This window comes from Lynx canadensis, chromosome C2 (assembly GCF_007474595.2).
Source record: "Lynx canadensis isolate LIC74 chromosome C2, mLynCan4.pri.v2, whole genome shotgun sequence".
NCBI lineage: Eukaryota > Metazoa > Chordata > Mammalia > Carnivora > Felidae > Lynx > Lynx canadensis.
The window spans coordinates 60,753,875-60,781,218 of record NC_044311.2 but is presented as its reverse complement, the minus strand read 5'-3'; the positions used below and the strand labels follow the sequence as shown (position 1 = coordinate 60,781,218).

The 27,344-nt window shown below is 39.4% G+C and overlaps 1 protein-coding gene across 3 annotated transcripts in view; it reads left to right on the top strand.

The window, feature by feature from the left end:
• Positions 1-27,344, top strand: part of WDR49 (WD repeat domain 49) — a 142,410-nt gene that overhangs the window by 104,163 nt on the left and 10,903 nt on the right. For all 3 annotated transcript variants that reach the window (XM_030328718.1, XM_030328717.1, XM_030328716.1), the window contains 5 exons: positions 741-928; positions 1,726-1,923; positions 6,336-6,517; positions 15,524-15,633; positions 18,108-18,254. In XM_030328718.1, coding sequence (XP_030184578.1) covers positions 741-928; positions 1,726-1,923; positions 6,336-6,517; positions 15,524-15,633; positions 18,108-18,254 — 825 coding nt within the window. The remainder of the gene's footprint in view (positions 1-740; positions 929-1,725; positions 1,924-6,335; positions 6,518-15,523; positions 15,634-18,107; positions 18,255-27,344) is intronic.

Here is a 27,344-nt window from a genome sequence, read left to right as displayed (position 1 = left end):
ACGCCATTATTTCTACCTTAAACAGATATGATTGTTAATCGGCAGTACATTTGTGAAGTAAATTGAAAGTCATCTACAGATTTATCAAATAATAATAGGAACTTTGCCACAGAAGAATAATTTAGGTAGAGTGCTTCTACAAGGCATATGAAAATAGAAAATGAAAAGGTTAGTTCTAGGCCTGTGAACCAAAAGAGTATTCCATAAGGGGTTCTAATGAATTCTTGATGAAAAATGAAAAACAAGCTCATAAATAGAATCCTAAGCATGATGCCACATAGAGTAATTAATAACTATGCTGCTCTAACTAAATATATGCATCCAGCTCTGTGCAGGAGGAATTTTCCTTGTTTGGTGTATGTGTCCGCTGGGTTATTAAGAAAGATGAGTTTATGTAACTGGAGTATTATAACATCTTTGTAAATTTATTTGGAGTAACAAATGAAGTTATCTAGCTTTAAAAACCCAGTTTTATCAAAATAATGAATGGAGGAAAAGGAACTCAATGTAATGGATCATCTTGCCTTTCCTATCTCATTTAATACTCCACCCAAACCAGTAAGGGTACCATAGGATTATGTCCATTTTATATTTGAGAGAGTGAAAGTGCTGGAAATTGGTATCAGGGCTGCCTACCTCTCCAACATCCTTATGCTTCCCACAGGGTGAGCCACTGAAGATATTTTTTCTCTGGTGTTTGTTGTCACATTTTCCTAATTAGGTGTTCTCTTATATGTTAGGAGGAGCTAACCTGGTCTCATGTGGAGGTTCTGGCTATGTCAGGTTCTGGGACACATTTAAGAAGCAACTTCTGGCTGAATTTTTGGCTCATGGTGGAGTTGGATCCATTATTATGTCTACTGATAAGTCAAACCAATACCTTGCCACAGGAGATCTGGATGGACAGTTGAAAATCTGGAATATAGAGGTAAATTGAAAGAATTCTCATGTTTATTATTTTCGATTGCCTTTGACGGCAGACAACTATGAGTTCGGTTTTGTCTGTGTCCTGGGTAAGGGAAGACATGATCAGCCTGAGTATTTTAATGGAAACATTTACATGCTTTAAGCAGAGAAATTTCTTCCATGATGTTTGGAGAAAACTAGATTTTTCTCAATATTGAAAATCTTCTGCTAATAGGTAGTCAAGTCAGTCACCGAATTCAGAAACGCGGTATTGTCAGGTACTGCAGCATTGTTTGAGCATAAATAATTAGGACGTACCTTATTTGAAATGAGATTGTAAACCTCATTTAGAAAGAGTACTGGCCCTTCATCCAACATTATTGTCCTCTTGAATTGGTTTGGGATTTTTCTGTCACTGATAAACTGCTGAATTTTCTAATAATATTATAAAATCGTACAATTGCATAAAATTGTACAATTGTACAATACACATCTATATACACATGATAAAGTTCATCTCTATCAAATAACTGACTTCCCTGTTCACTTTTTCTTCTTGTCATTCTTTCTTTCTTCCTTTCTTTCAATGTCTCGAGTTAGGAAAATCGGTTAGAAACTTTTTTTTTTTTTTTGAAACTTAATACCATTTTTCTGAACTCTGTTATCATGAACTATTCTTTTGCATTTAGAGAATAGATTATTATTCCCAAATGTCCTTTTTTTTCATTTCCGTATCAGATGTTTTAAGAAAAAGTGTTATGTCACTGGAAGAATTTAATATTTGGACTTTTTAGAATGCTGGCATTTCTTTTTATTCAGGAGTACTGTCTTAATTCCAGTAAGAGCAAAATCACACAGGCCCCAACTCTGATAAGATCATTCCGACCTCATGAAGCCCGGATAAGTTCCTTAGAGATGTGTAAGCCGGGCGGCCACCTACTGATTATCTCCTCCTCTGCAGACTGCAGCATTTGTGTGACTGACGTCTTCGGTGCTCCTGTCTGGATCTTTGGTCAGGTAGAAATATTGCTTCTTTGTTATTCTAGTATTTACGTGACATGTAGTATGAAGTTGGGCTGATTTCTATTTGAATCTCATCGGCTGTTAATATTCATTAGCCATGAAAGAACTGACTTCCATTTCTAGAGCTGTAGCTCCAGGCGTCTCTTGTCCTGTTTACCAGTAACCATGACAGTTCCATCAAGTGGAAGACTCTGGAGACATGGAAAGATGGTGGCTGTATACAGCTCAAAATGTTCCAGGATTGCTGAGAAAAGTTTCTCCTCTAAAATAAATGAAGTTCTTCCATTTCAATGCTTAGTAAAAATACAATGTAGAAAAAATTACCATGTTGTTCTTAAACAGATAGAAGACAATGTCAATTAATAATCAAGGTAATAATGAAATATGGAAAATTTTAGAAAAAAACAAACCTTCCTATTCTATGTCTGATTTCCTCCTGTCAAAATAACAATAGCGAACATTTGCTGAGTTATTCCTATGTGAGTGAGGTCTTGTTCTAGGTCTCCCATGAATTATCTCATGTAATTATAATTGCTCATCCAATGAGGGAGGAGCTCTCATGATTCCCATTTTACAAATGGGAAAACAGGTACAGAGTTTCAATAAATCTCCTGAGCCCACAGAGGCTAATAAGTAGTAGAATTTGGCTTTTAACTCAAGCTGGCTCATTTCAGAGCTCATGGTTTTAACCTCTTCCTCCTATGAAACTAAGCTCTCATGTATACCTGCCTATTAAGAGAAATGGAAGTTGCGGGGATGGTAGAAAGGAAATATTAATTGTCTCACATTTCTTTTATCTTTTCCATTTATTTTCATGGGAACTCTGTTCCTGTTTTCTTTGTGATTTGGGGTACAAAATTACAGACCTGTTTCTTTTTTTTTTAATTTTTTTAAATGTTTATTTATTTTTGACAGGGAGAGAGAGAGAGACAGAGACAGAGACAGAGCATGAGTGGGGGAGGGGCAGAGAGAGAGAGACACACACACAGACTCCGAAGCAGGCTCCAGGCTCTGAGCTGTCAGCACACAGCCCAACGCAGGGCTTGAACTCACAGACCGTGAGATCGTGACCTGAGCTGAAGTCAGATGCTCAACTGACTGAGCCGCCCAGGTGCCCCAGACCTGTTTCAACCAGTACTATTGAAGCATGGTGACGTGAGGTCAGGCTGAAACCTTTATTTCTGTCTGGCTCACTGCCTGGGTTCTATCCTGCAGCCCCCATTGCCACTCATGCCATGAGAACACAGCAACTATCTTCATGCTGGAAGACAAAATATGTTGCTGCTCTGTTTTTCAATCAGTTTGATGATGTCAACCTGTCCCAAAAGAATTTTATCCAACCCTATGGGACACAAAGGGTGATGGTAAATCAGAAAATAATCTGGGATGGTGGGCCCATATTTGGCTGGGTAATATGGGAGCCCCAAGGTAACCCTCAAGAGCTGTAGAGTGTCTTCTGCCCCATACCCAAGGCAAGTGCTAGACTTTCCCCAGTCAGGAAAAAGAGCATCTGAGTGGGAACTCAAATGGGTATGTGTGTAGGTGTGTGGTAAGTGAGACAGAGGAGCACAGCTGGCATTCTGAGCACAAAATGAGTTGGAAAGATGCTTCTGTAAGTGAGGAAGTTAATGCAGTGCTGAATTGCTGTATGCCATGCCTCATGGGCTCTGGAGAGATGAGGTAGAGGTTAGAACAACAGGTAAAGAAACAAAGCCTCATCAAGTGGCTGATACCTGGAGTGTAGTTCTTTAGATGAGGCTGAAGCAAGAAATAGGCCCATTCTAGGTGTGGGTGCCATATTGTGCCCACCAAACAGAATATGTGGCTAAGTTTTATTTTGGTGAAGAAGCATGTGCTAGTAAAATTGTTCATTTTTATGCCTTTGATTTTTGTCCTTAGCTGTTTTATAAAGTCTTTGTATTTTGAAGGATTTTAGCCTCAAAAAGCCCATGTAAAAATAGTTCGGTATTTTCCTTATGTTCAAGACAGGAAAAAGAGCCACCAGAGCTGGGATAGTCCTAGAAAGTAAAGGCTGGCAGACTTGGGGACAGCTGGATTTCCTGGTCTCTTCTGCTTGAGTTTTTTTTTTTTTTTTTTTTTTTTTTGGTCATTGTTGTTTTTGTGTTTTGTTTTGTTTTGTTTTGTTTTCCCTTGAGAGCTCACTTTGATCAAGCTGTCTTGAATATAGGTGCCACTAGTCCCAAGGGGAAAGGGTGGGGTGAGAAGAAAAGAGAGGAGGGGGGAAGGGAAGACAATAAATTAGTTGATACTGGAAAATAGCAGTTTTGAATGTCCTTCTCATGGTGTGTAAGAAGAGGCACTCTTTTGGAGAAAGAACAGAAGGATATGGAAGGCAGATGGTAATGCATAGATAAGAAGGAGAAGAGACCCAATTAGTCAACATACTATGATTAGAACAGTTTTTGCTAAACAAACTTGATGTGTACAGTGTCATGACTTTTGCCTTACATTTGAATGTTACATTTGTGTTTCAGTTGAATTAATTCTGGCCTAGCAGTTCTAAAAATAGGAACAAAAACAACAATGTACTTTAATTTCCCACATTAAGACTTAATTTTCCAGTCACATGCAGTCTGATTAAAATATTTAAAATTTAGTGCCAGGTGATTGAATATATATCATGGATGAAGTTATTATTTTCAGAAGTGTAAATAACTTTTATAACGTACCTATGGATCTGTGGTTGGTTTTCAAGTTAGATTTTGGAAAGTAAAGGTGTGGTATGTCTATTTCTAGCACTGGAAAATGGGGTGGGGATGATGTTTTTGTGGAGATACACTTGTCCCAGGTGACTGTCAGATGATTGTATTATCGAAAGAAATTAGGGGTCACATGCATGCCTTCGGTGCCCCTCTTTGCACACTAACGGCAGTGGTATTGAGCAGAATGTGCTCATTGGCACCTCTCCTCCTGGTCCTGTGGGGGCCAGTGAGTTTGGTTGTGACTATTCACCCAGTGTGTAAAATTTGACTTAGTTGCTCATTTTTTTAAGTTTATTTATTTTGAGAGAGAGAGGGAATGTACATGAATGGGGGAGGGGCAGAGAGAGAGAGTGAAGGACAGAATCCCAAGCATGGGGCTCGATTTCATAAACTTGTGAGATCATGACCTGAGCTGCAATTAAGAGTTGGATGCTTAACCAACTGAGGCCCCCGGATGCCCAACTTGGTTGCTCATATTTAAACAATTAAAGATTTCATACCAGATCCAGATTTCTTGCTTCTCTTGAAAAAGAACATGTCAGTCCCTGAGAGTAACTATAAAATGGGTTCTCTGTAATTCACTGTCGTCCCACTTTTCCCATTGATGATGAGCACTGGGGCTGAACTTCATTTGCTACTTATCACCTTATATGAGGCTTGATTCATTCATTGGCATTATCTTCCCGGCCCCTGTAGCCATTTTACTATGCAATATCTGCTGACAAGTTATCAGTTTATAGGCCACACAGATATCCTGGGGATGCCTAATTCCCTCATATCACACATATCATGCATTCTGGTGTATATAATAGGAATTGACATAAGACAAGGAAATTGATTCTGTTTTTCAAATATAAAATAGAATGTCAATGAGAGCTTCTGCTAGGTGGAAACGTATTAAGACTTATAGCCAAATTTTGTGAAAACTAGCATGTAACATATTTTCTGGAAGGAAATGCTCAATAATTTGATTGGTTTTTGAGATATTTTTAGGAAGATGCAAAGAAAGCAGTTGTATGAAAAATTGACTGGTAATTTTTTGGTAAAAGTTTTGTTTTTCTTTTTGGTAAGCATACATCTTGCTATTCAAGAATTTAAAGTGGGAATGCCAGTTTTTTTGTAGTTCATTATCTTTTCAGAGAATGTTTGTTTCTTACAACACTTAGTCCTGTCTACATTTATTAAGGTTACGTGTAACAAATATCATATGATTTCACTCATATGTGGAATTTAAGAAATAAAACATGAACATAGGAGAAGGGAAGGAAAAATAAGATAAAAACAGAGAGGAAGGCAAACCATAAGAGACTTAAAATAGAGAACAAACTGAGGGTTGTTGGAGGGGTATTGGGTTGGGGGATGGGCTAACTGGGTGATGGGCATTAAGGAGGGCACTTGTTGGGATGAGCACTGGGTATTATATGCAGGAGATGAATCACTGGGTTCTACTCCTGAAACCAATACTACATTGTATGTTAACTAGCTTGAATTTAAATAAATAAATTTTAAAAATAAAGTTACATATATATGCCTCATCTCCCTTATAAAACTGTAAGGACTTTGAAGAACCACACTTCATTAATTTTTTGTGTGTGTACCCAGGACTTCAGTTAATAAGTGTAGCACATAAACGTTCAAGAAAAATAAATGTCATAAAAATAAAATAACGGTCTGGTTTTTCAGGAAAAGCACTGGCAAATTGAAAACAGTTTTTCCCTTCCTAAAAGGGATACTAATGTAATGAAAAGTGAGAGTCAAGAAGAAAGCGTAAGAGAAATTCCTTTACTTTCTAAGGAGGAATCATGTTTAGACCTACCAGAACGTTCTCTACTTGATAAGAAAAACAAAGATGGCTCCACATACAAGTAAGTAATTTTAAGTGTCACCTGGATGCCAACTGGAGTCTAGATAAGACCTAAGTAAGATTGACCCAAACTTCCTTCTGTTCTACATGGAATATCCAATGACTGCTTCAAGGATGTGTGTGGTGGGGGGAGAATTTATATTTTCAGGATTATAGCTGGTTTGATTTCTTGTCTCCATTTCTATTCAGGATCTTCTAGTCTTCTGTTTCTGCTCCATCATCAATCTAATTGTGGAAATTAGCCCTTTTCCCCAAAAACGATACACTGTATGTGTGTATGTATGTATGTATCTATCTCAAAAATGTATGTCAGATTTGTTCCTGGATTTGGTAACATGTACAGGGGTTTATATGATAGAGGTTCAAAGAGCTTACCTTTGAGTCTTAGATATGACTCTCCTTTTAACTCTTGCCTTTGCTTCATTTGTTCAGCCTTTTCTTCTCTTCACCCCGCTCTGCTAGATCCCATTCTTACACATTCCTCTTACTCTCTAATGCCAGGGAGTTTTACTGATTTCTTTTGTCTCCTACACTGTTGCTAACCCATGCCCTCATAATTCCATCTTTCAGACTCAAAAACTATTGTTTTTGAAAGGCTGATTTTATTCATTGTATTTTCTTTGATACAGATGAAATCAAAATTTTTACCATGTGCATATTACCTTTGGGGGGTTTATAGAAAAACTGCACAGAAAGTATAGAGAGTACATTCTCTACTCCCATCCCACATTAGTGCGGTTTATCTGTTACAACTTATGCACCAATATTGATACTTTAGATTAGTAAAGTACATAGTTTGCATTAAAGAGTTTGGGTGGGAGGTTCTTTAACGACTATTCTCAGGTACCTCTGCATTGCCTATGTCCAAATCAGCACGTTCTTTGGCCAATCTCTTATGGCCTAGCCCCACTAACTGGGGTTACTTTCGGTAATACATACCCAGTGTTTTTCTGTTACAGTCTCTCACAATGGCAGGCCTCCCCACTTGCCCCACTTCTCCGGAGTCAACTTGAGCTTGGCCCATAGGAAGCTCACACCTTGTTGCCACACCCACGGCTCCCTGGCTGCCCCTTCTTTCCTTGTTCACATGGGTTGCTTCAGCCGCAGCTTTTTGCCTGTAGACTTTTGCAGGTATTAATGAGCCACTGATCCATTCTGTCTCTCTAATGGTTACCCCAGAGGGCATACACTAGACTTTTTGACTGGTCCATGGGAGGCGAAACTAGAACTGAAGGGGAAGCTTCCCTCCTGCCCCAAGGGAGCTGGATCAGTGCATACCTACAATGCTCCTCTCTTTACGTCATCTTTGGTCTATTTATATCCTAGAGTGGTAGCTGGACTGGGTGTCAGCAGGTTGGTTTCAGAGCTATCTCCTTGTTCTGCCCCAGGAATCTATCACCTCACTCTGGAAGATGAGAATACTTTTTGCCTCTTAACTAATTAATTATTTTGCTTTCAGACGTTTTGGACCTCGGTGGACAGGGAGAGAGAAGGGGAAAAAAAATCCCCTTAAACATCCTGTTACACTAAATTACACTTTGGTATTTGTTCTTCCATTTCCTTGAATTATGGTTTGCTGAAATGTCAAGTGGCATTTTACTTTCAGGCAGAAGGATCTTTTCAATTTAGAAATATAGCATGACCAATCCTGTACAATAATAGAATGCTGGGAATAGAAAGATTTTAGACACGATAAAAATGCCCTCACCCAGCCACCCAACACAATTTTACAGATAAGGAAATAAAGTTACCCCAGGGTAACACAGATAGATCATTGTTTCTCTTCCTGTCACACTCCTAGCAGAGTGAAGGCAACTGTTAGAACACATTCTTTTTTAAGAGTATTTCAGCTAATGTTCGAATTTTCTATTCCTATTGACACACTCAATTCTTCTTTTTTCCTTAATTCAAGTTTTCCTTAGAAGTTGTCAGCAGTAAAAAGCAGAGCTACCTCTATTCTACTTCATCTTTTCTAATGACAGTATGTAAAAAATACCCGTGATTTTTAAAATTTCTGCTCTAAGTCAGATGACTTGATTCAAAGAAGTTTAAGACTTTATTGTAAGGAGATAGTACAGAATAAAGTCACTTTGGAGCTCTTGAACTAATTGAAAGAAAAGGGCTAAAAACATATCCTCAGAATTGGCAGGTGTCCTTCACTTCTCCCAAGAGCACAACCAGGGATCCTCCATGGAAAACATACAAGTGCGATGTAATTGGCAACTGGAAAATGTCCACTGTGGCCTCCATCCAAAACTAAAGAGATTGCAGGTTGTATTCTCCTTAAGGGAATATTATTCTGAAGAACATGCCTTATTCCTCAAAAGATTAGTAAACGCAAGGAGGGAATCATGCCAGTTCTTATCCTTATGCAAAACTATTTTTTTAAAAATAGGTGAGAAAATTTACGAGAACTAAGGAGAGAAAGAGCACATCCGGTGAGTCCGTAGGCAGGTGGGGGTATGTTCAGATGGAGGGGAAACGGTAAGAAAAATGGAGATGCAAAAAGGAAAAGCCAATAGAAAATGGGAGAAGCAGGAAAAATAAAGGGAAAAATCAGATGCTTTAAAGCTACATTCTCATCTTAACTCCTAAGATCCTGTCTCCAGGAGAAAAATCTTGGCATGTATTATCTTCTGGTTTATGCATAAATAACAGGTTTCCATAACACTTAAGGTATTGTATAATATTATGTGTGAGAAGTAGGTAGGTGGTAAAATGTCATTTTCAATTTAAGTCCTGGGGAGATAAAGATGAATATAGAATTTAAGAGACTAATAGAAATTCCTAATGTTAACAGTTAATGCAGAGAAATGGAATTTTTCCTTCCTTAGATGCAGAAAAGAAAGAAAGAAAGAAAGAAATGAAAGGATAAAATAGGGAACAAAAACCACAGCAGACATGCATTTTTTCTTAATTAACGCATGTTTGGTTTCTGGACCCACACAGAATATTCTTACCTAGAAAAGTTATAGACAAAATGAAGAATTCAGACAATATAACTTTAGAGTATTTCTTTATTACAAAAATAATGCATGTCCTTTAGGAGAAATTTTGGATGTACAAATAAGCACCAAGGAAAAAGATAAAAAATTACCTATAACAAAACTGTTGCTGGCACTTAGGCATTTCTAGCTCCAGGCATGTAAACAAATAAATAAAGGCACATTTTATGAAACTGGAGACTAGCATACCTAGCTTATAACCTGCTTTATCATTCAAAAAATCCACAGTGAAGGGGCGCTGGGGTGGGTCAGTTGGTTGAGCATTGAACTTCGGCTCAGGTCATGATCTCATGGCTCATGAGTTCGAGCCCCACATCAGGCTCTGTGCTGACAGCTCGGAGCCTGGAGCCTGCTTCGGGATTCTGTCTCTCTGCCGTCTCTGCCCCTCCCCTGCTCACGCTCTCTCTCAAATAGGAATAAACATTTTAAAAAAGTTGTTTTAAATAATAAAAAAAAAATCCACAGTGATTACATTTCTGTATGAATTAATAGGAGTGTCCACAGACATCAACATTCACCATGACTCCCTAGGAACTTATTATCTAGTTTTGTAACCATTTTCTTTTTTTTTTTGAACACTTAGATTGTTAACAAACTTTAACCAGGGAAACATTTCTTCAAACGCTTTCATGCATACGTGTTAGAATACCCAACTGAATTCATCATTAGAATAAATTCTTTGAAATGAAGTTGCTGAGACCAAAGTTGCAAAGGCCTTTGGGTCCTCTTGCTAAATGGCTGTTCTGAGACATGTGGGTTCCTCCAGGAGCAGTGTAGATGGTGTATAGTAACTGCCACCTGTGAACCAACACTGCGTGTGGTCATTGTCTTAAACCTGTTGCCGTGAGATCTCATCATTGGTTTAAATTGAATGTTTTGATTATTTGTGAGAGTGAACTTTTTTCCCCACATGTTTATTAACCTTTAATAATTTAATAATGAGTTTGTAAGAGGTATTAGACATCCACTAGACTGATTCCTAACACATCCTTAAGAGAAGCACATCCTGGAGTCTTTCTGAATAATTTATGTGGGATGCACTCACCATCTTAAAGATGGCCTTCTCTGTTTTTTCAAAGTTGTTTTTTTTTTTTTTTTTTTTTGAGATATTGCTTCATGCTGGTCAGAGTGGCTAAAAGGAACAAATCAGGAGACTATAGATGCTGGCGAGGATATGGAGAAATGGGAACCCTCTTGCACTGTTGGTAGGAGTGCAAACTGGGGCAGCCACTGTGGAAAACAGTATGGAGATTCCTCAAAAAAATTAAAAATAGAACTACCCTATGACCCAGCAATAACACTGCTAGGGATCTACCCAAAGGATACAGGAGTGCTGATGTATAGGGGCACTTGTACCCCAATGTTTATAGCAGCACTTTCAACAATAGCCAAATTATGGAAAGAGCCCAAATGTCCATCAACTGATGAATGGGTAAAGAAGATGTGGTTTATATACATAATGGAATACTACCTGGCAATGAGAAATATTGAAAGCTGGCCATTTGCAGCACGTGATGGAACTGGAGGGTATTATGCTAAGTGAAATAAGTCAGTCAGAGAAGGACAGATATCATATGTTTTCACTCATATGTGGATCTTGAGAAACTTTACAGAAGACCATGGGGGAAGGAAAGGGGGGGGGGAAAGTTACAGAGAGGGAGGGAGGCAAATCATAAGAGACTCTTAAGGACTGAGAACAAATCAAGGGTAGATGGGGGTGGGGGAGAGGGGAAAGTGGGTAATGGGCAGGGAGGAGGGCACTTGTTGGGATGAGCACTGAGTGTTGTATGGAAACCAATTTGACAATAAATTGTATTTAAAAAAAATAAAGTTTTTTTTAAGGTTATTTATTTTGAGAGAGACAGTAAAAGGGAGAAGGGTAGACAGAGAGAGAGGGAGACAGAATCCACAGAGCCCGATGCAGGGCTCGAATCCACAAAACTGAGATACGACCTGAGCCAAATCCGAGAGCCAGATGCTTAACTGACTGAGCCATCCAGGCACCCCTGGCCTTCTCTGTTTTTGAACCACTCTTTATTATAGAATGATTCTAATGTTAAGTCAAATCTATTAATTTGTAAAAACTCTCTCTCTCCTTGATCTTCATTCTTACTCTAGGGCAACAAAAAGGAAGTCTACCTTCTACTATTTGACACATTTCACTGGCTCCCATTAAAAAAGTTACTTATGGGGAAAGGGTTAATTATCAGAAACCAGGATAAAAGAATCAGATGGGAAATGAAACAAATTTCCATTAATTTCTCCGTAAATTTCTATGAGACAGAAGGCACACTTAAAATTGATGTTTCTTAGACTTGAGAAAATATAATGATGTTCTAAATTCCTTAATATGGTTAAGAGAGAATTGATATTTAATATTATTTATATGCTGTTGATTACCTAATTATCCTGCCAATTGATCTTATGTGAGAAATTAAATTAGAAAATTTATGGACAGCTGTAAGACAAAATATACAAAACTTTTAAAGCTCATTTGAAATTAGGCCTTATATGACATAAAACACTTGGAGGATTGACAGTCTACTTTTGCCAACAATCTGTGGTAATAACTATCCTTTGCCCATGTATGACAAATGAAAGTCTACTCAGTTTTAAAATTTAAGTGATAAAAATACTACGACACCAAATTATAATTTTTGGAAGTGCCACATCTCCTTATTGTTTGTCTTATCATTTGATAGTTCCCAAGAGTATTAGAATTGTCCGTGAGGGGTGCTGGAACTCCTACTCTGAGTGGAAAATATTTTATTATTCTTGTTTAAAGTGACAACAGTCGGTACTTATGGAGCTCCTACCATATTTCAGGCACAGTTCTACTGTCTTTATGTGTTTCACTCATTTAATTGTCACTGTGATCTTTGGCATGGTAACAGTTACAGTGCCCATTTCATGACTAGGAAAGAAGGCAGGAAGACATTAAGTGATCTGCCCAGTGTCCACCCATCAGTAAAAAGGTGAACCAGAGATCCCCAAGCAGGCATTCTGCCTCTAGAGACATTGCACTTAGCCGCCCTTCCATATTGCCTGTCCAAGAAGCATCATGTGTCAAAAAGGAACAGTTATTGGATTCTGAGTCGAGCGATCAAATATTTTATCAAGTACGTGCTATGCTAAGCCACAACTCTAGTTGCTTTCACTTTCCTTCAATGCCTAGTAAGGCTCTTGGGGACTTGTCACATGTCATTCCTTCCTTCCATACCCTGAACCAAGAGACGGGAGATCAGTTAGAGCCTTTCTCATAGAATTGATGGCAAGGCTGCCAGAGCCCCTGGTAGGCGCCCTTTTGGCATCACCATGTAAGGCTTTTTTGCAAAGTTTTAACTCTATCCAGGCTTTTTATTGCATTATTCTGCATTTTTGTCTTCTTCCAGTAGGAATATTGGAATTTTGAGAATATTCATCTCTTTCCAATTTTGTGTTTGCATTTTCATAGTAACCATCCCCCCAAATGTCAAATGTCTATGGAAAGGAAGCAGTATGTTGGGCTTTGAACATGACGTTGATTCTGCTGTCTCGTGGTTCATAGGACTGCCCTTTGGTTAGAGCTTTATCACTGTGGCTATGTTTCCTTGGCAGTCAATTCAGTAGTACAATTTGTTGTGAGTCCCAGGAGATTCTCTCTTAGTTTTTGCCTGCCCCTTTCCCTCTGTGGATTAAACTCTTTAGTGGAGATAGACAAAGTGATTTTAGTATCACTGGATGACAGCCAGGAAGCAAACGGCCTAAAAGTGGGAAAGAATTCAGAGTGTTTGGGGAAAATAAAGGTCTGGTATTATCTAGTGCCAAGATGGACCTCCTTACTTCTAGGCCTCCCTCAACATTTTGTACCTCAGTTTGTAACAGTAATACTTTTCTGGGGGGAAAAATATTCTAGATGTGATAACTACAAGGTATAACTGCACCACTCTCTACCCTTCCTGTACCCACCACCAACTTCTTATTGTTACAAGTTCTCTTACTGAAAATGACTGTCTCTGGATACTCTCACCGTTTCCAAGCCCAGATAGTGGCTAAATAATATTTCCAAGCCCAGATAGTGGCTAAATATCCCTCTTATTCAAGAGGGATAGCACATTTTGAGGGAGCTATTATAGCGTACTTTGGGGAAAACATGCCACCTGCCTTTAGTCTTTTCGATGCCAAGGATTTCCTTTAAAAATCTATAATTTTCAAATAACTTATGTTGATACTTCACCCAATCAAGGAAACAGAGCTTAAATCCCATTGTCATCCCCCCCGTAAGCATAGGCTATGCTTGGAGAGTAGTAAATGAAAAGGAAGAGAGTAGTATATGAAAAGGAAGAGAAAAGTAACTTTATAGGGCAGAAGCTTAGCAAACATAACCTTGGCCAATGATAAGGTTGACATCAGCAGTAATGTCAGCTTGATAGCATGTACCCTTGATAAGATGTAGTGAGAATAGATAGCACTTCATCTTCATTGTCTTCCTCCCCACAACCCATAACCCCAATCTAACCATAGGAAAAACATCAGACCAACACAAATTGAGGGACACTCTACAAAAAAGTCTGACAAGTATTCCTCAAAACTGTCAAGGTCATGAAAAACAAGGAAAGTCTGGGAAACTGCCATAGACCAGAGGAAGCTAAGGAGTCAGAAAGCTAAATATAATGTGATTTCTTAGGATTGAAAAAGGACATTAGGAAAAAAGTAAGAAAATCCTAATAAAATATTGAGTTTAGTTCATAGTAATGTACCAATATTGACTTCTTAATTGTGATAAATGGTAATATAAGATGTTAACAACAGGGTAATTGGGTGAGGGATATACCCAGGACTCCGTACTGTCTTCACAACTTTTCTGTAAATCTAAAATTACTCTAAAATGAAAAGTTTATTTCTGTATAAAAAAACAATCAATAAATCGCTACTTAAAGCTGTATAAAGAGCACACAATATTAACTTTGAGATACATAGACTTAATTTCACTTGTATTGATATTTTAAACTCATGAGTTTGGGAAATACCGCCCAAATAGAGCAGAGGATAAGGAAGGAAGTGAACAGTTATTGAATGCTGTTATTTATTAGGCACATCGCTGAACAGCCATCCATCTCCTCTCCTTTAAAACCACAGTAAGAATCTCATTGTGTAGAGCAGGAAATTGAGGCTGAGAGTATAGGAAACATCTCGAGGTTCTGCAGCTACTCAGGAGGCAGCAGAACTGAGAATAAAAGCTAGGGGCTGGGAGGGCAGTAACCATGAGGGCTAACAGACTCAAGGAGAGGAGGTGCAGGGAGAGGGCAGGCCGCAGGGCTCGCAGTAATTGTGCAAAAAATGGGTGTGTTTTCTGACCTGATGCCTCCAAGAGAAGAATAATGATTTTTGGCAACGCAACTTGTCACTATCAAGGTGAAGGTCTACACAGTGGATGCTAACTATATTTGAGACTGTTTCCTGTTTTCTGGCAGGAATTAGGGACAGCTAAATAATGATTACACTCCCTCTGTTTTACTGAGAAAAAAAATTTCCATGCAGTCAAGTTAATCTAAACTTTTCCTATAGATTCATATGATAAGCCTCAAAACTACTGAACTTTTTTTGCATTTTGGATATCATAAGTGACGATTCAGGCCTCACATTGAATAAGTTTTTGACACATACCACTGATTAGCCCATATAATTTGTACACAGGGCAAGAATAGTGTGTTTTTCTGTGAAATTTTCTTCTGGATAGTTTTTTTTCTGACCTGCCAGTTGCTATGGAAATCTTTGCTTAACTAGCCTCTTGGCCTTAACTTAGCTCTTACCCTTTTACATCATCACCTGGCTAGCAGACATTTTATTCAAAGATATGGCTTGATTAGTGTTAACAAATATCGCCCCTTAGGTCCACAGTATAAAGATTTTTTTCTTTTTTTCTTTTTTTGGTCTAAGTAAGGTATGTATTTAAAGCCTGAAAGTACCTGTTCATCCTTTGTGGTTGATATTGTATTTCATCATGTGTTATTTTCTTCCAGTGTCAGACCATCAGAAGTCATAAATTTAGGTATAAAATATAAGGAAAGAAATATCTTGAAGAAAAAAACACATAACCTTTACAAGGGAGAATTTATACAAAAATCATCCAGTAAGTAATCACTATTGACATATTTTTACAGTGTTGTTATTTTATAGATTGGTAGACATACAACAAACAGCTACTCTATGTGCCAGGAATGCTGGTGTTTCTTCATAAAGGTAGGTGAAGTCCTGTGATCTCTATTTAACAAAGGAGAAAAGTGAGGCTCAGACACATCAGAGAGACTGTGACTTGTCCCAGGCTGCACAGCATACAAATGGCTGAAGTGTAAGGTCTAAGCCAGAAAACACACACACACAAAGTGCCCACTATAGTATCCAAAATAGAGTTGGCACAGAACGCTAATTCTGTCCCCTAAGTATTTAAGAGATGAAAATGAATAAAATATATTTTTGCCCTCAGGAAGCCCAAAGCTATACAGAACAATATTAGTTTGGTTTGGGCTAACCAGAAAAAGAATTATTTAAAAAGTAATTGAAACAAGAGTTGTTATCATACTGAAGGGTATTATTTAGAAGTGTAATGAGAATAATTTCGTAAAGCTCCACTATATGAAACTATTTCACTCACTATAAATCTTATTTCAACTTATGTCCAAGGGATAGACTTTGATAGAGTAAATACGTTGATTTTAGAATTTCTACTGAACAATAACGTACATTGTTATTTAATATTAAATGCACATTTATAAACAAATCTACTCCATAGGCTTTTTGTCAGGATTACATGAGGTAATATGTATAAGGCATATTATACATACAACAGTACCTGGCATATTATAGAAACGTATACAATTTTATTACTAATGTTACTCTTATTATTATTGCTATTATGCCTTGGAGCATGACCTTTGGAGTGAAACGTATTTGAGCTTATGTTGAAGGTCTGCCATTTACCAGCTATGTAAATTCCAAGCAAATTATTACAATACCTTGGGCTGCGATTTCCTCATCTGTCAGAAGGGTGAACTGATACTTTACAGGTTGTGAAGATGTCTCCCTTGGTTCGATATAACATATTGATTCCCTGTGCAAAAGCATGAGCATCACCTGGAACTTACAAATGTACATTCTGGGGCCCCACCCCTACCCTAGTAAATCAGAAATGGGAGTGATATATACCACCTTATGTTTTTTTTTTAAATTTATTTTAAGTTTATTTATTTATTTTGAGAGAGAGAGAGAGCATAAGCAGGGTAGGGATAGAGAGATCAGCACAGAGACTGACGCAGGACTTGAACCCACGAACTGCAAGATCATGACCTGAGCTGAAATCTAACCTACTGAGCCCCTAGCAGCTTATGTTTTTACAAGCTCTCCCAGTGATGGTGATGCCTGGCAAAATTTGAGAACTGCTGACATAGCACATGACTTGTCCTGTTATGCCGAGAATTCGTGATCCCCAAAGACCACCAGGGAGCCGAGTCCGATGCAAAAGCAAAAGAGCCTTTATTCGAGCTAGCTCGAGCTCAATCCCCTACCTGCACCAACGCAGCGGTGAGATACCAGGGAGAGAGCGAGTTTCAAAAGCACAAAGGTTTTATAGGGGTCTAGGGGCAGTTGGTGAGGTAATGGCTGTGGCCTCAGCTGATTGGCTGGGGAAGGGTCGTGGCCTCGGCCGATTGGCTGGGGAAGGGTCGGAGTCCTGTTACGCAGGTCGCTGGGCGTGTTTTGATCAGGAAGTTTGAATGGGTGAGCTGGAGGTTACTCAAGGGGAGGAGGCTCGGTCTGAGGTTTGTGTGATTTTCTGGAAAAAGCGGTCATGTCGGGGACATAGTCACTCAAGGTGGAGAACACAGAACAAGATGGAGTCGGCCAGCGTAGGCCCGCCCTTTCAGTCCCATAGCAAGTGCTAAATATGTATTAGCTCACTTTTCTTAGGTGCTGAACCACCATGACGACAAAAGCACAGTTCCTACCTTTGCAGTGCTAACAATCAAACAAACATAAAATCACATCTCAAGCGAAGCACTTCCCATTTATCCTGTGAAGCAAAACGAAAACTTTTCCCATTGTCTGAGACTTTGCTTTAAGGCACAGGAATAAAAGACCTTTCCTTTCTGTCGTCTCATTGTGTGCATCTTAAATACAATGGCACAGCTCTGGTTTACATGTTAGCGAAATTAAAAAGTACCTGCACATTCAAAATTTTAGATACGTTGTTGAACGGTGAAAACAAGATTCCATCCCGCAAAAGATGCAGTTTTCTGGCAGATAAAAGAAACTGGAGCTCTTCCAAAATGGCAGAATGCACACTTTCAAAGGAACATAGCAAAAGAGTCCAACTAAAAAAATAAATGAAAGGGGGGCCTCAAGTTCCTTTTGGTCCCTTTGAATACAAGGACCATGGATTCATCGTGAACAGCTGTGTTTGCTGGCATCGCTGATCACTGCAGCTGTACCAGCTGAGTAACAGGAAGGTTACATTTTAAAAAGTTAACTTGGAAATGTGCTAGCTCCTTCTGAGGCATTAATGATACTCTACTTTTTTCCTGCCCTCCCCTAAAACCCACTGTCGTCAAGGTGCATTCAGGTCATTAAGCATCGGAGCCCTGAAAGAGCTGCCTGAAGTGACGAAACCAGCTTTTCTTTGGGACCCGGAGAAATATTTCCGGGAAGAGCCAAAGGAGGAGTGTTCCCAAATTCCAGAGCCTCCATTGCTCTCCGAAAGTAAGTCCTCAGCCACCACACCCCTCCATCATCTGTCCCCATTCAACTCAATCACTTCAAAAAACAAAGTAGGAAAGCGTGGAAGTAACATGTTTGCCTTGTAGGTTGCAGTGAAAGGAAGCGTGGTTTGACTGCTAAGATTTATAGCTCAGCCGTTGATCTGTGCTCTCAAAAAGGGCAGCCAACAGGCTGGAATACATAAAAAGTGTATTTTTATTTTGTCAGTTTTCTGAAGTCAGTATGCCATGAATATGTATTTTGAGTCTGCCACGGATGAGAAGCCCCTTCCCCAAATAATCTTCATTTTCAAAACTGATACCAGAGAAAGAGATATCCTAAGACCGCTTTCGAACCGGATCTTTGACAATCTGGTTTTGTTCTTGGCGTGTGGAACACTGTAAATATAGGCTACTTAAAGTGCATTGTGTTCAAGACTTCCAGCTGCAGTGTTGGGCTAATATCATGAGAGGACAAGAAAGCTCAGCTTAGAAAATATAAGTGAGTAATCTCCGGAGATTCAGAAACAAGATGTGCGAAAGAAGGCTCTGATTTTCAGACTGTTACAGGCTTCCAAGTTCCTAAGGATTTGAAGAAGAGTTTCGGTACAGAAATCCTCCCCGAATAGAGGGGCCTTCCGGGAGTGCAGCCGGCACAACCTGAATCTTAGTGAGGCACTCAGAAAGCATATGGACCCGGCGGGGAACTCATTTAAAATAATTAATGAAGTGCACATTTCCAACTTGTCACAGTCAGATGATCAGAACTATACTCAAACAATCTGAGATCTGTGGTCTCTAAATTTTTCAAATCTTCTGGGATGAGGGTTCAACATCATCCCTGAGAAATAATCACCCTTTAGGAGGGAGGAGGTTTTTTTTTGTTGTTGTTGTTGTTTTGTTTTGTTTTGTTTTTTATGTCCACGCTGGAGGAAGTTTAAGCTTCTTGTCTCTGCTTGGTTCCCTATGGAAAAGGAGAGCAGCTGGTCAACATTTTTTTTTTTTTTTAATTCTACTTGTAAGCAAGGGACAGCTGTCATTCCTCATTGCCATGGTTTCCAGTCTAATTGTTATCAGCTTCCTTTGCCTTTACTCAGAGTTTTTCTTTTCTAAACTTATAATCATTTATTTGGTCTCATGAGAGTCATCTAATGGCTTCTGCTCATTTCTTTTAAAACCATGAATCCATAAACTTTAGGGCTCTAAATAGCCATTTGTGCATCTGACAGAGCTTTCAATCTATCATCCTGCCTTTTTCCCCCCAGGATGATTCATCTTTTACAAATAAATATGGGGAGCATTTATCTTGTCCTTCTGAGTCACAGACAGATGAGAATCTGAGGAACAGACAGTAAGAAAAGATCCCCAGAGCCAGGACAAAGTGTAAAGACAGTAGAGACATAGAACATGAACACGGGAAGAAACCAAGAGAGAGCAAGGGATCAGAACTGAGACAAGGGAAATAGAAGACAGAGAGTATGCAGATGCTGGGGGACAAGAAAGTGGGAGAGGGCAGCAGTGAGGGCAGCAAACACCTGTCCTCAGCAGTGCGAGGTCCTGTTCCTGTGAGGAACCCTGTACATTCTGCAGCAGGCAGAATTCTCCTATGGGCAGGTGAATGTACATGTGGGGAGCGGGGGGCAGGGAGGGGGGTGGTAGATGGCTGGATGGACATGCCTAAAATACTCTAATAAGTTTTCAAAGAAAATTTTTTCTCCTGGATTTCACAACATAAATTTTTTTTCTGTAATTTCCACACAGTTTTTTTTAAAGATCTTTTCATCCCTCTTTTTTATTTTCTTCTTCAGCTTTTCATCCTTTGCTCTCTTTTCAGTATTTCCACTTATTTGCCTTCCCTATGAGTGAATTTTTTTTTTTTTTTTAAGTTTCATCAGCTAAAGGGAGAGGCAGATGCAGACTTTGAGGACAACAGAATGCATGACTTGTGACACCATATTCTGTGGAAGCATCCAGGGTGAAGCCAGATTAACTGGGGGGGCATAGGAAGGAATGCAGAGAGGTGGTCACATCTGAGCTGGGACTTAGGGGAAGCAGGAGTCCAAAGGGTGAAGGAGGAGAAGGGCAAGTCAAGATGAAGGAAACAATGTAAGGAAATTCATCAGGGATGAAGTAGGGCAGAAGTCCACATGATCCTAGGTTGACTGCATTGGGTGACTTCAGATAGTGATACGTTGAGTTTGACACACATGAGTAGAGTTGAGTTTCGAATGTGTTGAATTTGAGGGGTACCTGGGTGGCTTAGTCAGTTAAGCGTCTGACTTGGGCCCAGGTGATGATCTCGTGGTTTGTGGGTTCAAGTCCTGCATCGGGCTCTGTGCTGACAGCTCAGAGACTGAAGCCTGCTTCAGATTCTGTGTCTTCCTCTCTGCCTGTCCCCCACTCATGCTCTGTCTCTTTCTCTGTCTCTCAAAAATAAATAAACATTAAAAAAAAAAAAAGAAGGTGTTGAGTTTAAGCTACTGGTATGCTATTTAGAAATAAAGTTCTTGGGGCACCTAGGTGGCTCAGTCGGTTAAGCATCTGACTTCAGCTTAGGTCATGATCTCGCAGTCCGTGAGTTTGAGCCCCGTGTCAGGCTCTGTGCTGACAGCTCAGAGCCTGGAGCCTGTTTCAGATTGTGTCTCCCTCTCTCTCTGCCCCTCCCCTGCTCATGCTCTGTCTCTCTCTGTCTCAAAAATAAATAAAAACATTAAATTTTTTTTAAAATAAAGTTGTTGAGGATGATGGAGGATTGTAACATGCTTTGTATAATATTATAGAGTCTTCAACTAGCAGATATAATGTTTGTTCATTTGTGTGTGTAGCCTTTTCTGTGGTAGATATTGAATGCCTTCTCTGTGCTGGCCTCTGTGCTAGAGGCTGGAGACAGAGTCAACCTGTAGAGGCCCAGCCTTCAATGATCTTGAAGACTAGTTGTCAAAATAGATAAGGAAACAAATAATTGTGTTTTATACCAAGGACTATGACAGAAATATGCACTGGCCAGTGTGAGACCACATGGAGATTCATAGATGGTTCTTTTTTTTTTTTTGAGAAACTTGATTATGTTGAGCTGGATACTAAAAGTCAAGTTGCTATTAGATTAGTCAGGTAGGGGAAAAAAAAGGGGATGATATTTCTGGCAAAGGAGCAGCACATGCAAATGTAAGGTGGTGGGAGTGACATGGGTTGCTGTGGAAGCTACACATAGTCCCAAATGTCTGGGGGCTACACATAGTCCCAAATGGTTCTAGAAGGAGCATGGCAAGAATTAAGGCTAGATAGGTAAATAGGGCCAGATTCTGGAGTACCTAGTATGCTGTGCTAAAGACCTTGGCATTTATTTTATCAGAAACGAGGACCCATTAGAATGTTTCAGTCAAATATTTTGAATTATTCCATTTTATCTCTACTATTAATTCTTCTGTTTTTATATCTCTTTGTATTATTCTTTTAGTGATTACTCAGAAGATTGCAATACTCTTTTCTGTGTCCTTTATCCCTCTTATGATAGCAGGCTCCCACCTGAGATTATATTCCTTCCATCTGAAGAATGTCCTGCAGTATTTCTTATAATGTGAGTCTGCTGGGGAGTCATTTTATGTGTCTTAAAAAGGCATTTATTTTATTTTGACTTCAGAAGGATATTTTCACTGGGTTTAAAACTCTAAATACCAGTGATTTTTTAAATTCTGTTCAGCTCTTTAAAGATAGCATCTCATTGTTTCCTTGCTCCCATAATTCCTGATTAAAATTCAGTTTTTAATATGATTGTGGCTCCTGGGGCTACTGAGTGGCTCAGTCGGTTAAGCGTCCGACTTCGGCTCAGGTCATGATCTCATGGTTCGTGAGTTCGAGCCCCGTGTCGGACTCTGGGCTGACAGCTCAGAGCCTGGAGCCTGTTTCAGATTCTGTGCCTCCCTCTGTCTGCCCCTCTGCTGCTTGCACTCTGTCTCTTGCATTGTCTGAAACATAAATAAACATTAAAAAAATTTTTTTTAATTATGATTGTGGCTCCTTTGAGTGTAATATCTTTTTTTTTTTTAACCTGGCTTCTTTAAAGATTTTTCTCTTTACCCTCAGTTTTCAGAAGTTTTATCATGATGGATATAAATATGCTTTTCTCACTATATTGCTTGGTGTTGATAGGAACTCTTGAATAAATCTTTCTTCAAGTTTGGACAATTCTTGGCCATTATCTTTTTGATTATAATTTCTTTCCAATTCTCACTCTCCTGTCCTTCTGGGATTGCATTTCTGTACATGTTAAACACTCCTTACATCATAAATGTTTCTTACATTCTTCTCTTCTTTCCATTTGATTTTCCTCTCTGAGCTTTATTTTGGGTACTTTATATTGACTTGTATTTGCATTACTAACCCTGTCCTTCACCAGTCTGCTGTTAAACTCATGTGATCAGGCCCCAATTTCAGATTTTACATACATATATTTTTTAGTTCTTCTCAATTGAAATTATTCACATTTTCATCCATTTTGTCCAAACTTTATCTCTTTTTCTTTAACATATTTATAATAGTAATTTTAAAGTCTGGGCCTGCTAACCTCAATATCTGGATGATCTTGGGGTCTGCTTCTAATGTCTATTTTTTCTTCTTTGTTATTGGTCACATTTTCCTTCTTCTTTGCAAGTCTAGTAATTTTGCATAATTTTAAATTGTATGACAGGAATTATGTGTAAAATATCTATAGATGCTGAAATTAATGTTATTTTCTCCCAGAGGTAGTTGACCCTTTCCTTAATTGGGCAGAGAACATGAAGAGTACATCATGTTGATTCAGTTACAAATTGAGCTTGGTCAGTGCTTGGTTACAGTCGACTTAGTCTACTTCTGATTTCAAATGTCTGTCTGTTTTAAGCCTCTCCTTTTATTGATATATTGTCTCCTAAGTACTGCAAGATTACAGGACACATTCCTCTCCAGTCCCATCCACAGTCTCCATCATCCTAGCACTTAAAAAATAGGGAACTTATAGGGAACTGACTATTGTGGAATTTCTCTAGATTCCAATATGTCAAACCTTAACCCACATTGTCATCAAAACTTGTCTCTTTGTCTATTGACAATCCTGTTTCTTAGCGATGCCCAGATGTGATAAATCCATAAAGAGAAGAAAATATTTGGCAATTTTAGCCCATCTAAGAGGGATTCTACTGCCTCTGGAATTTTAATTTGATAATCTTTGCTTCTGTCGCCCTCTGATAGCTTTGAAAATATTATTTCTGTAATTTACCTGTTTTTGTTGTTCTGTCTGGTGAAATGAAAAGGATGACCTACCACTAGCTATTAAACCTCTTCAGAAAAAAGAGATTTCTGCTGAAATGTTTAAAACAGGAAAGTGACACGACCGGGTACGCATTTTACGACGCTTTCTGGAAACTGTAGTAGATGCATTATAATGGAGTTAGACTGAAGGCAGCATATTAGAGCAGTAGGAGCTTATTGTTTGTAGCCAGCTATCTGCTTTTGAATCTTTAGTTTGCCTTTCACTAGTTGTTTATATCTGGGTAAATTACACAATCTACCAAGTCTCAGTTTTCACGTGTATAAAGTGGGGCTAATCATACCTGATTTTGAAGTGGTGTGGGCTAACTTCAGCACAATGGCTAGCATATATGCTGCATTCATTAAATGGTATCTGTTATTATTTTGAAGCCATGGAGATCCTAGAAAGGAAGTAACTAATTTGAGACATGCTAAGGAGATTGAACTTAAAGGTTCAATGACGCTAGGTAAGCACATGAATGACTTTCAGATTTCTAGCTTGGATAACTATGTCCGAGAGAGAGAGAGAGAGAGAGAGAGAGAGAGAGAGAGGGGGTGGGGGACTATTATTGAGAGAGGAAATACAGGAGGAGAAGATGGTTTAGAGTCAGTTTTCAAAATATGTTGTGATGGAGGTGGCTGGGACATGAACCGAAAAAAGCTAATATGTTTCCAAGAAACTGACTATAGTAGGAAAGAGATACAGAGAGGTAGCTGAAAAGCAAGTACAGGCAAGTTTCAGCATTCCTTTTATATTTAAGTTCATTTTCTTTTTCTGGTTGTAGATATAATCATGGGTATTATAGAAAATTGACTAGTAGGAAGTAAAGAGAACTCTAAAGAACTTGGGAATAGCAGATCTAAAGAACAGCCACTCCCCCCTCAAGCCTGAGATAGACCAAGGAAGATGCCCATCCAAGCTAGGGCTGATACCTAGACCTTGTTTGAGAAGGCTTCTTCGTGTCACTGGATAGCAAGGTGGCAGAGCTGTCGCAGGTAGGACATGGCAAAAATCTCCCAGGGTGGCCATGGGAAACCATCCACGGGGAGGTGCTGCACCTCAGAACTCACTGCAAAGCCACCAAAGGAGTGCAGGGGAGGCTGTTCACAGGGAGGAGTCACAGTGGTGGACCTCTGCTCACTTCTTGGGTTGTTATGGAAAGCCATTCACCGGGTGGTGCCAGGTGGGTGGCACTCTGCTGCAAAGCTTACCTGAAGGGTGACAAGGAAAGCTGCTGATTCTGGGCTCTGGAGAAGTCAGCCATGCCTGCATCATAGGAGTCTGGAGGGGAAAAGCCACTGTGGGGCTTGGTACTGGGGGAGTCCATACTATAGGAGTCTAGTGCTGGAGAAAGTGCCCTGCAGGAGTATGGTGACAGGAGCACCCACTTGTAAGAGAAATCCACTTCTCCTCCAGTGTCCTGCTGGCATCCCCTCATGATAGGGAGCAACATCACACCAGCTGGCAAAAGAAATATTTATAGGGCTCCAGTCCATTATCACAAAGCAAGCAGTGAAGAGTGGACTTGGAACTGAGGGCAATCCATTGGTAACTGGCCTATTATCATTTTACCTCTGTTTCTGTGCTTTCTCCCCCACGCCTGGCCCTTTACGTTATTTTCTATCTTTTGAAATTACAGTCATCATTCCTATGAAGTTATAAGGTGTTGGTGGCTATGGTTGTCTTTTGGGAGAATTTGCATTTATAAAGGGAATCAAACTTGGGAGACTCGAAGCAATAATGGTCTAAAGGCAACATTTTGAGCATACATTTGGCTTCAAACCAAGACTCTATCACTTGCTAGCTTTATGACTTTGAACAGGTCAATTAAACTCTCTGTGCCTTAGTTTCTTCAAATGAAAATGGCATCATATTAGTTACCATCCTCATGTTGCTGTGAACAGTAAGTGAAATCATTCAGGTGAAGCCTTTAGCATAGGGCCTGACACCTACTGAGAATTTGATACATGTTCTTTATTGATAATATTGGGTTGTCATTGTCCCATTGTTATTGCACTAGACATCTCTAAGTCCCTATTTTCTTTATGCAGAATCTGTGGCACGGACTCTCTGGGCCCTACGCGAGCAGTGGCCATGTTATTTAGTTTTTCGTGTTGTTAATATTTCTAGGTGTCCTCTCCCTTGTTCAAATGGTGTTCAAATCATATTCCCAGGGCAGCTTATTCTTATGCTGATTTCTAAAATCAACCACTTTACTATAATAGTACCTATTTTTATCACTTTCATTTAAAATTGTTCTTTTCAGGAGGATGCTGCTGAATTAAAAAAAAAAAGTTACAATAAAAGAGCACTTAAAAAGAATCTCAATTACCGACATATCCCCCCTCCACAATTTCATTACAATGGTCTGCCTTAAATCTTTGTGCTGCATTTTCCACACACGACTGCCATCCCCGTAATTACAGTGTGTGGAAGGTTATTTGGCAATTGTATGATGAGGGGCATTTTGCCAGACTTACTATCAATATTCTAAACTACCACTTTGGAACTCGGGACAGTTTTCAAACACTTCATAATCTCCTGGTGACTTTTTTAGTCTTGCCTACTGGGTTTTTAATGTCCTGTTGTATTCTCTTTCTTTCCCTTTCAAGTTGAAACATCTTTCATACTCTCTCTTTAGCTTCCAAGCTCTTCCCTGTGGGTTCTCAAACAGCTTGAAACCCCTCTTTGATATGCCTTATTCAAAAACCTAGAAGTGACTTGGAAATGTCTCTGGGTCAGGTTTCACCAATAAATTCCCTAGAACCCATTTATACTGTATCTGTAAAATCTTTAAATTTTTCAATGTAGAGAGGATGCTCCATTGGCGATACCTCAGGTGAATTGTTTTTTTCTTGTTGTTGTTGTTTTGGCAAAGACAAAATGAACAGGACAATTAAAGAGATGATTTTATTGCAAGCTATTGCATAGGGAGAATATTTGTTAAAAGGAGTGTCTCAAAGGAAAGGAAAGGGGCCTGACCTGTTACAGAGACGGGTTAGTGAATCCATGAGTCTTACTAGACTTCTGGGGACAGGCACAGAGGGTCTTATCTTGCAGTAGGAGAGCAGAGTCCTCCTTTACTGTTATTTGTCTCCCAAACACAAAATAGTAGAGGAGTTTCTTAACTGTCTCTGCTTTCCGGGAAGGAGTACAGGGCTCAGGTAAAGTTCAATACTGTCAGTCCCTCTCTTTTGTTTAAGAGGAAGGAATAGGGGCGCCTGGGTGGCTCAGTCGGCTGAGCGTCTGACTTCGGCTCAGGTCATGATCTCGCGGTCTGTGAGTTCGAGCCCTGCAACGGGCTCTGTGCTGACAGCTCAGAGCCTGGAGCCTGCTTCGGATTCTGTGTCTCCCTCTCTCTCTGCTCCTCCCCCGCTCATGCTCTGTCTCTCTCTCATAAATAAATAAACATTAAAAAAAAATTAAAAAAAAAAAAGAGGAAGGAATATGTCTCATCATGGAGCAACCCAGAGGTGATCATAAACCTCCTAGAGGCACAAAGCATGGTCTCAGAAGTGGTCCCTCAGGGATTCTCATTGGTGTTGCTCCTGCAAAACCAGTTGAGACATATGTTGCGAGTTGGTGACAAAGGTCAGTTGTTCTGGATCCTGAAGAGATCCTGAGAGAAAAGCACAGTGGCAGGCAGCGTAGAGTCTAGATAGGGATTTGGGCTGTCGGGTTTTAGTTCTCAGTTTTAGTCGGGTGTGAGAAGAACTGGGAAAGTTCATTTGGAGTATTGTAGTCAGATACTGAAGGGAACTGGAAAATTTGAAAATCTGTAAGAACCGACAATTTGTGCATGTTAAC